Source organism: Carcharodon carcharias, chromosome 9 (genome assembly GCF_017639515.1).
Source record: "Carcharodon carcharias isolate sCarCar2 chromosome 9, sCarCar2.pri, whole genome shotgun sequence".
Taxonomy (NCBI): Eukaryota; Metazoa; Chordata; class Chondrichthyes; order Lamniformes; family Lamnidae; genus Carcharodon; species Carcharodon carcharias.
The window spans coordinates 149,263,958-149,275,569 of record NC_054475.1 but is presented as its reverse complement, the minus strand read 5'-3'; the positions used below and the strand labels follow the sequence as shown (position 1 = coordinate 149,275,569).

The 11,612-nt window shown below is 43.7% G+C and overlaps 1 protein-coding gene across 2 annotated transcripts in view; it reads left to right on the top strand.

Moving 5' to 3' along the window:
• Positions 1-11,358, top strand: part of LOC121282306 (sestrin-1-like) — a 56,698-nt gene extending 45,340 nt beyond the window's left edge. For both annotated transcript variants that reach the window (XM_041195967.1, XM_041195968.1), the window contains 2 exons: positions 2,040-2,184; positions 9,256-11,358. In XM_041195967.1, coding sequence (XP_041051901.1) covers positions 2,040-2,184; positions 9,256-9,345 — 235 coding nt within the window. In that variant the 3' untranslated portion in view covers positions 9,346-11,358. The remainder of the gene's footprint in view (positions 1-2,039; positions 2,185-9,255) is intronic.
• The last annotated feature ends 254 nt before the right edge of the window (positions 11,359-11,612 follow it).

Genomic DNA, 11,612 nt, shown 5'->3' with positions numbered 1-11,612 from the left:
TGCAATGCATCTTATAGATGGTACATACTGCTGTTACTGTTCGTCAATGGTGGAGGGGGTGAATGTTTGGGGTTGTGGTGCCAATCATGCGGACTGCTCTGTCCTGGACAGTGTCAAGCTGCTTGAGTGTTGTGGGAGTTGCAGTCTTCCTGGAAACTGAGGAGTATTCCATCATACTCCCAACTTGTGACTTGTAGATGGAGGACAGGCTTTGGGGAGTCAGGAGGTGGGTTACTCGTCACACGATTCCCAGCCTCTGACCTGCTCTTGGAGCCAGAGTATTTATATGGCTAGTCCAGCTCAATTTCTGGTCTGTGGTAACCCCCCACCCCCCAGGACGTTGATAGTGGGGGATTCAGCAATGGTAATGCCTTTGAACATCAAGGGGCGATGGTTGGATTCTCTCTTGTTGGAGATGGTTATTGCCTGACACTTGTGTGGCACGAATGTTACTAGACACTTGTCAGCCCAAGCCTGGATATTGTCCAGGTCTTGCTGCATTTGGACATGGACTGCTTCAGTATCTGAGGAGTCATGAATGGTGCTGAACATTGTGTAATCATCAGAGAACATCCCCATTTCTGACCTTATGATAGGAGGAAGGTCATTGATGAAGCAGCTGAAGATGGTTGGGCCGTGGACACTACCCTGAGGAACTCCTACGGCGATGTCCTGGAGCTGAGATGACTGACCTCCAACAACCACAACCATCTTCCTTTGTGCTAGATATGACTCCCAACTAGTGGAGAGTTTTCCCCTGATTACCATGACTCCAGTTTTGCTGGGGCTCCTTGATGCCACACTCGAGCAAATGCGGCCTTGATGTCAAGAGCAGTCACTCTCATCTCACCTCAGAATTTGGTTTTTTTGTCCATGTTTGAACCAGGTAATGGGGTCAGGAGGTCAGGAGCTGAGTGGCCGTGGCGGAACCCAGACTGGGCATTAGTGAGCAGGTTATTGGTAAGCAAGTGCCACTTGATAGCACTGTTGATGACCCCTTCCATTACTTTGATGATGGAGAGTAGACTGATGGGGCGGTAATTGGCTGGCTTGGATTTGTCATGTTTTTTGTGTACAGGACATACCTGGGCAATTTTCCACATTGCCGGGTAGATGCCAATGTTGTAACTGTACTGGAACAGCTGGGTAGGGGCACGGCAAGTTCTGGAGCACAAGTCTTCAGTACTATTGCCGGAAAATTGTCAGGGCCCATAGTCTTTGCAGTATCCAGTGCCGTCAGCCGTTTCTTGGTATCACGTGGAGTGAATCGAATTTGTTGAAGACCGGCATCTGTGTTGCTGGGGACCTCCGGAGGATCTCCTAACCATTGGATGTGTGAATAAGTTTTTCCTCATGTCGCCATTACTTTTTTTGCCAATTGGTTTAAATTTGTGCTGTCTGGTTTTTGATCCTTCCACCAATTGGAACAGCTTTTCCCTATCTACTCTGTCTATACCCCTCATGATCTTGAATATCTCTCTCTTCAGGGACCACGCCCTATGAGGGCATTGGTGACCATGGACTTCCATATCTTGGCCCATGGTTATGCTTGGCATGGCAATGCAATGGTTTGCCATTGCCTTCTGCAGGAGGCTGACCAATCTCTCCTGCTCTTACCGCCTGCCACAGGCATATGTTGGAAGAATTTACAAATTGGTACTCAACCTGTTTGGCCAAATTATGAATGCACCTTCCATCCAGTCCTGGGGTGGAATTTTACAGCCCTGTCGCGGCAGTCCAGATCTCCTTTGACTTTGGTGGGACCAGAAAATCATGCCGGTGGGAGGGTCCATAAAATTCCACCCCTGGAGTAGGACTTGAACCCTGAGCTTCCGGCTCAGAGTCAGGGACACTACCCATTGGGCGGCAAGATCTCCCATGGCTTTGGCCACCTCTATCAAATCTAATAAAACTAATACAACATTTATAGTGTAACAGAGAAAAAAAAACTTAGAAATAGTCAGTATAAATCATTTACACAAATGCACTGGAGATTATTGACTGTAATCACTGAAAAGGTTTCCTTTCCCAATTGACAGGTACGATGATTATGATTATGGTGAGATGAATCTTTTCTTGGAGAAGAATCTGAAGGTTTACTTGAAGACTGTGACTTGCTACCCAGAAAAAGCAAAGCCTCAGATGTTTGAGAGGTACTGGAGGCAGTTTAAATATTCAGAAAAGGTGAGTATTAATCCAGAAAAGCATTAGGTAACGTATACCTAACTGAGCCTTGGTGAGACATAACAAAATAATGAGTCCTCAAAGTAATTGGTAACACCCTTTGAACAGCTACAGGTATTATTGCATTAAATCGGACTACAATATTAGCACAGGATGTTTACCTCCACACCATCACTGTGTGTACAAGTGCCCCTGAGCATACAACATGTGTGCTCATAGGCACTATTCCCTTAGTGTATAATTGTGCACTATTCCGCTGGTGCTTGCATATGTATATATTTTCCAAGTGGAGTTGAGGATTATCAGATCAGCCATGATCTCATTGAATGGCGGAGCAGACTCAATGGGCCAAATGGCCTACTTCTTCTCCTGCGTCTTATGGACTTATTCTCAGGATGTGGGTTTCACTAGCAAGGTTGCATCTTTTGCCCATTCATAATTGCCCTCAACTGGTGGTTCTGGACCTCTTTTTTTTGAATACCGGTTGTGGTTTGATATAACTGAGTGGCTTGCTCAACCATTTCAAAAGGCAGCTGAGAATTAGCTACAGTTCAGAAAATCCAAAAGCTTCATGGTCATTTTTACTGATGCCAGCTTTTTACTTCCAGATTTTCTTCCTAATTCAAATTTTCAGGCTACCAAGCTGGGAGTTAAACTCTCACTCTACTGGATTATTAGTTCAGACCACTATCTTAATAGTCCGGTAACATAACCATACCCATCTTTATGCAATATTCCCCATGTATGTATCTGTGTAACATAGAAATATTTGAATTACATCAAATTTACAGCTAGGAAATAGGCCATTCGGCTCAATTGGTCTCTGCCAGCGTTTATGTGCCATATGAGCCTCCTCCAAGCACTCATCATCTAACACTGCCAGCATATCTTATTCCTTAGGCGCTTATCTAGCTTTCCTTTAAATACATCCATGCTTATTCCCACAACTACTCCTTGTGGTAGCGTGCTCTTTGGGTTAAAAAAAAGTTTCTCATGAATTCCCTATTAAATATATTTGTAGCTATCTGGCCTTGAGTTTTGATTTCGCCCACAAGTGGAAATATTTTCTTGATGCCTATCCTATCAGATCCTATCAGTATCATAAAAACCTCGATCAGATCATCCCTCAGCTTCCTCTTTTCTAGGGAAAAGATGCCTAGCCTGTTCAGTCTTTCTGATAGCAAATTGAATGTGAATTGTAAACTGAATGCAAGTTGTGAACAACTTTGATCCCAGTACCAATCTCTGTGTGTTCCAAGTAGTGGATGATATGACTTCTGCTCCCAAGCCTTTATACACACAAGATGACAGAGGTCACATGACTATGGCAAGCCGCAGTGCACCAAGGCACTTCTCCAAACATCCCCTTTTTCATGAAAAGATAAAGCAACTTGCAAGTATTTGCAACTGCAAGTCAGGCACATACATGGTCTACAACGAAAAACTGATCATTCTAGTGTGTCACTTTGTCTGTTCCTCCATGTGCATTACATATACAATCCTTGTAGCATTCAGGTCTTCTAATGGTATGCGTGCGGGTTGTTATTGGCTGTTTGATCACTCATTCTTGCGGTGATGATGCCTTTCCGAGGAATGTCACTGCCATGGCGAGTGTTGCTGCTGTGGTAGTTGTTGCTGCTGATCCGTTGTCTTTGTGGGGGAATGGTTGGCCTCTGGGACTGATAGTCGTTCAGTTCCTTGTGTGGTTGGTGAACCCACACTTTCCTCATCAGCTGTCTGCTCCAGTTGTACGTACATATCTGCAGTTAGGACAATAGATCTGGTCATTCAATGTCGCCGTGTATGATCAAGGTTACAACTTCTCTGCACAGGTACCAAGTTGCCAGGTGGGCTGACTTTTGTGGAGAGAGTTGAATGTTTGCACTCTGACCAGCTCTCCAAATCTCAGCTCTGGCAATGATTTGGCAGCTTTATCAAAGTGAAATTTGACTTTCTATCATTTCACTTTACCTTTGTCACTCATTCCTGTTACAACTTCTGGCTTCAGTAGTTTTTTTAGTTATTGGAAGAGTAGTTTGGGTGCAGCATGACAATGGTCGCTAAACTGGACAACTTTCCCTGCCTTCAGTAAGTGTGTTTCTTCACTCTAGGATTGTCTTGTACCAATCTGTGCTGGATATATTTGATTTTTCAATGATCCCTTTGTCAATTTTCACTACTGCGTCAGCCTTTCCATTTGACAGGGGTTAGTGTTGAGATGATGCGTAGTGCTGAATTTCCTAACCATTTACAAAATGTCTGAATTCTTCACTCCTGAACTGAGGGCCATTGTTACTCATCACAATGTCAGGAATGCCATAACGACTGAAGTGTGCTTTCAGGCATTCTACGATCTCGCTGGTGGTCATTAACTTCAGCTTGTCTAACTCCCAATAGTCTGAGTCAGTTCCAGTGAGAGTGAAGAAGTCTACTCCAGACTTCATCCATGGTCTGTCTGGGATGTCATGTCATGAGTCACTCTTTAGCTTGCTTAGCTTAATGTTCATCATAAGCACTGCACTGGTTACTATGGTCCTTGATCTCATTGTTCATGTTTGGCCAGTAGCGCACTTCTCTTGCCTTCCTCAAACTAGACTCAATTTCTTGCTCGCTTGCATGGATGTGCTTTAACATCTCTTTTCTCCACTCCTTAGGGATGATGACTGCAGTTCCTTTGTACAAGATTCCCAGTACTCTCTTATAGCAATAGGTGTGTCCTTGATGGTTTCAGGCCAACCATTCATCACTACTTTCTACAGCACTTGGAGTATTGCATCTTGTTGTGTAATTTCTTGATCTAAGCAAGATGTCCGTCTGTCAGAGTCAATGTTTCTGCTGCATTGATGACCGCCAAAGCATACTGTGCTGTTTTTTTCTCATTGAATCTGGAAGATTTCACATTCTGTACTAACATCAGCAACTTTCTTCAAAGGGAGTACGGCTCTTGATAGCATGTCAATGATGTACATCCACTTCCCCTGCTTGTATTTCACATCCAAATCATATCTCTGCAGATGAAATAACACTCTTTGCGGACGCTTTGGAGCAGATAGAGGTGGTTTCAGAGAGATGCATTGAAGTGGCTTGTGGTCAGACTCTGCCGTCACTTTGTCTCTCCTGAGCAGGTGATTAAAATGTTCACAAGCAAAGACATTAACCAGGCACTCTTTCTCAATCTGTGCATAATGTTGTTGAGTTTGTGTTAATGCTCTTGTACAAACACAACTGGTTGTCCTTGTTGCATGAGGGTTGCTCCAAGCCCTGTCTCACTGGCATCACAACTGCAGGGCGACCTCATCATTAACATCATAGTACCTCAGCACTGGTGTTGGCATCACTAGTTGTTTGATACGAGTGAAAGCTGCTTCATACCATTGAACATCCATTGCAGTGAGCTTGAGTGGAAGTTCACACTCTGATGACAAATTGGACAAGAACTTTGTTAGGTAGTTTACAAATCTTAACATATCAAAGCATCGCCTTCACATCTGTTGATTGCTGCATCTCTGCTACAGTTCTCACCTGATCAGGATCAGGGAGGACTCCTTCACTGTCGGTACATGATCTATGTACTTGACTTCAGTCATCTTCGGTTGCAGTTTCTTCTTATTCAGCTTCAAGTTCATCTGGCAAACTCTCTAGTAGCAGTCTTACTAGATTCTGATCACGGTCTGCAATGGCTTCTTCCATCGTATCTCCACATCCATTGAGCAGTGGATCATCAACAATCATTCTACACCTGGAAGATCATTGACTATCTGATGGTATCTACATTGATACGCTTCTAGAGCAATAGAAATACCAAACTGCATGCACAACCATCTGTACCTCCCAAATGGCATCCAGAATGTAGTCAGAAAACTGCTACTTACATCCAACTTCACTTGCCATTTTCATCTTTCGCATCTAGGGTGCCATGGCAAACTGCGGAAAAATTTCTTCAATGGTTGCCATGAGATCTCTTCAAAGATTTACCGAGGTCCTTTAGATCTATGCACATTCTCAGCTTTCCAGGTTTTTTCTCAGCTACCATACTGCTAATCCAGTCTGTAGGTGTTGTCACGTTCTTGATTACTCGCATCTTTTCAAGCTCCTCTATCTTGTCTTTCAGGCTGAACTTGAGAGCAGCTCGAACTCTCCTCAGAAGATGCTGAGTTGGTCTCACATTCTCATCTACATCAAGATGATATTCACCAGGAAGACATCCAAGACCTGTGAAAACATCTTTAATTTTTTAGATTTTGTTCAGCTGTCAATGGCTTTGTGCTGTGCAAAACACTGCAAACCTCTACTGGTAGATGGAGGGTTATCAGTCCAAACCTTTAACTTGTTTCAGCTGAGATGAGTCGATTTTGCTTAGTGTCTACTATTTGGAACTGCAAATATTCTTTCTTCTCATTGCATTGGGTTCTGTTTAGTTTGCCCTTTTGGGGTGAGCATTGTTCCATCATATAGCCTCAATTTTACCTTTGATGGTTTCATTTTCAGGTCATCATCTCAAGCACAGGTCTATGAAGCTCATGAGGTTGCACGTAGCAGCAGTGTTTGTCTGACACTTAACATTAACTTGATGTTGTCCTTCCACAGTCATCGTTCCAATAGTCAGAAACCATTTTTTTCCTTGATACTTGAGGGTGCCAAGTTGTTTGAAGGTGTAGAGTGATTTGTCAAGATCATCATCTGACTCCTCTTCAGCAACCATCTTTATAGGCTTGCTTCTTTTCTTTCCAGCAAAACACTTGCATGCAAAGCGATTCAGCTTCTTGCAGTCAGAGCACTGCTTTCCTCGCGCTGAAAATGCTTCCTTTTTTTTATGTGGTGTCCTCCACAGCATTTAGATCCAGTATTCTGGCCTTGGTCTTTTTGTTGGCCCTTCTGTAAATAGTTCCTTCTTTTCCCCATTATCTTGTGCTTGGAAGGCCTGAACTGCCTCTCCGCAAAGTGGGAAACCTTGTCAGTTCTCCCATCAATACTCATCAGTTAATGATTGACCACTTGAGAGCTTCTGCCCATGTCAATAGCTTTCTTGAGAGTAAGTTTCTCTTCTCCCAGCATACATGCTGTCACAACAGGATCTTTTGTTCCTAAGACAGTCCTATATTTGATTAGGTCATCCTTCAGTTGCTCAAACTCTCAAGATTCAACTAGACATTTCAATGCAGTCACATACTGATCAATAATACCAACCACCCCCCCCCCCCCCGCCAACTCCTGAGCTCTGGTGTTGAACACGTAGCGTTCATAAGTAACATTGGTAGAAAGCTCAAAGTGGGTCTTCAGGCCTCCAAAATTTCACAAAACTAGCTTTTCTGCTCATCATTGAGGTCTAGGGTGCAATACAGCTTGTACCATTCTTTCCCCAGCACTGATAACAGAGTTGCTACCCTTACATCTTCAGGTTTCTTGTTTAATTCTGTGGCAATTTCATAGTTCTGCCACTGAGACTGGAAGAATTTCCAGTTTATTTTCATCTGCTTTCATCTCCACAGGAGCCAGTATTGGAATATTCAAAGCTCAGCCAGTAGTCAATATCCTGTACAAAGCTGTAGACTGAAGCTTTGATTACTCTTTGCTGGTTCTTACAACTGCTGGCTCTCTTCCATCTATCAAAATCCTCTCCATTTCAGCCGCACAACCCTGGCGCCATGGGCAAAATTTTTAGCTCGGCCAGCAGACGCGCGCCCGACCCCCTCGAGTGTAAAATGACGCGCGTTGACGTGGGGCAAGCGTCCCAATGTCACTGCGCAGTCGCGCGATATTTCGGTCGGCGGCCGCGCACGGGAATCGACAGTGCACCCGCCGACAATGAAAAGGCCTGTTAAGGCCATTAAAAAGACAATCGACTGACATTTTTCACTGTCCGTCCAACCTTACGGTTCAAGGGCAGGCGAAAAGACCAATTGGCCTTTGCACTTTTTAGGAAACCCCATCCACGGGCGGGATGAGGTTTCCTAAAGCAAATAACAATAAAACAAAACTTTTAACGTTCAATTAATTTTAAGGCAAATGAGGGGACGTGTTTTATTACGTTATTCGTTTATTTTTTTTTGAAAATGCTTCATCTCCCTGAGGCAGCTCTGTGCCCGCCCCACTCGCACTTCCCCTCAGCAACCCCCCCCCCCCCACCCCTGCCCAGGCAGCGCTGAGTGCTGCCATTCGTGTTTCACGCTGGGTGGGCCTGCCAGCCTGAAATCGCCTTCCTGCCTCGATTGTGGGCAGCAGTCGGCTTCCCGACCACCCCCACCTGAGCCCGCCCGACAAGGGAAAGATTGTGCCCCATGTTTCAACTGGTGGATGAAATGGCCTCTGCTCTCAAGCCTTTATATACACAGGATGACATAAGAGGTCACGTAACTATGGCAAGTCACAGTGCACAAAGGCACTTCTCCCAGCACTGCGGAAGATTACTTCCCACTTTCTGCAGTCTGTATTAATCACTGGATGTTACATTTTGTAATGAGTTTAATGGGCAACTAATGCACAAATCCAGCAAATTCTTAAAAATAATGTGTGAGGCATGTGGCGGCATCCGCCATGGGAGATTCGGCAGCCCAGCCAAATGTCCATTGAGTTTCAGTGGGACTGGACAATCCGGCAGCAGCGGGTTGGAAAGACGTGCCCGCCCCCCTCACCCCGCTGTTTGGGTGAAGTTCTAGACATTCGCAAGTCACGGCATATCTCTTAATCCTCTGAACTTGCTGGCTGATTGCAGATGGTAGATCACACACATCATTATTTATCAGCATGGTCCAGCCCAATAACTATACAGTGGCTACAACTAAGCAAAAACAGCAAACTATGGGAATACTCAACACCAGCAAGGGAAAAATGTTTGTGGCTTGAGATGGGGAAGGGATCTGGAACAAGTCAGCAGAATCCCATGAGTTCTGAACTGTCTTTTTCTTTCAACTGCTGACTGCCCTGCTGTACATTTCCAACATTTTGGTTTTTACTTTCAACTTCCGGTATGTGTGCCTTTTCATTTCAGTGATTCACCCCATTTGATTTGTGTCACTGTTTGCATGTTACTGTACTTATACTGTATTTATACTTCTTTGTCTCTGTTGCTAGGTTCGTGTGAATCTGTTGATCCTGGAAGCTCGGATGCAGGCAGAGCTTCTCTATGCACTGCATGCAATAACCCACTATATGATCTCTTAAGAAGATCATAAAGAAGGATCTCCTCACCTGCGGAGGACTTTTTTTAAAAAAAAAAAGACTGAACATAAGCTTAAAGACTTGAACGTCTTCTTGGATGGAGGCATCGCAGGGCAGCTGGTACCATGCCGCAGGGTCTGCGGCAGTTAATGTGCAATTATTGACAGTGACACAATCGAGCATTGTGACTGTGTACAGAGAATGATGTAATTTCACAAAAGTGTTTCATGCCTCAACACCAAGTATTCACTTGAGGATTTTCAATCTCTCAACAAGTTTCAGAAGTCAAAAGGCTATCACATCAGTGGTTTGCGTGATTACCATCAACGTACAGAATATTTTCAAGCCTTGATGTTGGGACAGATGAGCCCCCTTTTTTTTTGGAAAAGAAAGACTTATTTTTGCTATGAATAGTAATAACAGATAATATGTTTGACACGTGTTGAGTCTGTTTCATATTGGAATGGCGTTTCCAAATCCTTGCCATATTACTTTTGGTTTTATGACTTATCCAAAGCCTGTGTGTGTGCGTGTGTGTGCGTGTGCGTGTGTGTGGGTGGGGGGAGGGGGGTGATGGGGAGGGGTAGAGGTTAACTGTGCCAATGAGCTGTGAATTTTGTAAATCTTGGGTGACTGAATAAGGGAAGAGAGGAAGGACAGTGAGCCAATGGGACTCAACATTTCTTGAGCTTGCCCAAAAAGGCACTAATGAATCATGTGAATTTTCTTCCCTACCCTGGTCAGTGGTTATAGAAGGATGCACTGCCATAATGCGGTGTGCCAACTGAGCATGGTTGACTTACCTAATCCTACTGAACATTCAATGACAGGATCCTCATTATGTTGGCCAATATAAAAATGGGTTCAGAAGCCAAATCTACACAGGCCAACATTAACAATTTAAGCTGTTGATTAGTCTGGTGGCCTCCAACACTTCCAATCTTTTGAGGCAGTTTTGGACTTCCTTACCTGAAGTTCTCTCATACTATTTGCATGTGCAGTTGGTTCATTGACAGCACTGCATGTTTATGCTTTTCTAGTTGGGAAACAAAAGCATCTCTTAAGGTCTCAGACAGGTTCTTGATATTGGTATGAGTATGGAAGCTATTGGATTGGTCACCCTAACTTAACTGGAGTTGGATCACTGTTGAACTGTATTTTATTTAATTTTTTTTAACATTCTATCCAGTAACAGTGTTACATTACAAGAAGTAGAACGAAATGAGAAATCAAAAAGTGTATATCACTAGTAATTGACTTGTACAATGATTGCTGTAGCTGGTGCTCACTATGCATGTAATGTGATCCTTGCCACTACAAGCAACAGCAGGACAACCATCATTTTCCATTTACTGTCAGACAGTGAAACATGGGGATGCCAGGATCATGTGGAAGTAGCCGCAATATCAATCTGCAATTGGTGGCTCCAGATCAAGCCTGGTTTCTCTGCTTGTTACCACCATGCAACCAACCACGCCCCTCCCCAACTTTTTTTTAAAAAAAAAATTGCTGGTGCTGGTCTATCATTAGGTATAACCAGTTTAAAAATACTAAAATAACACTTTTTTCTTCCTTTTTAGCGGTATAAATGTGACTGTAAAAAAAAAAAATATATTGTAAATGGACACCATTTTGGAACAAATGGTCCTGTGGCTGATGATGTGTGGAACAAGACAGTCTTGTTGTGGTCACGATCTAGATCATCATCTTCATCGTGATTAGAATCCTTTTACATGGTGTGTTCTAATTGTGCAATATGTTTACGTGGGGACTATGGTTTAGCGATTGACTCTCGTTCCAAAATGGAGTAGCATTCAGTCATCAATCTCACAAGCCTCATGTGCTTTTCTGTTCTTTTAAGGATGTTCTTAGGAATCCAAGAATAAAGAAAAGTTCAGAGCAATTGCAACATATCTGTCGCTGCTGTCATTGTCTTTGATGTAACCTGAGAGTTTCAAAGCTCTGCAGTAGCATTTTATTTGCACCAAAATAAAAAGAAACTTTTTTAAACTGTGAGGAAAAAGGCTGTCAGTTATGCAGTTCTCTCTGGCTCTGCTGATTTCTGAGCGCATAAGTTAATGTTCGACCCCTTCTACACTCTCCCCCTTCTACACTCTCTTCGCCCCCTCACTGTTTCGCCCCTCCCCCGCCTTATATTCTATCCTCTTTGAAAGTAATGACTCATGCTAGGATAGGATTCCAGAGCACCAGCAGCCCCCCACCTCACCCAAATGACCACCTTTAGCGGGTGAGCCTAGATAAATAAGGTC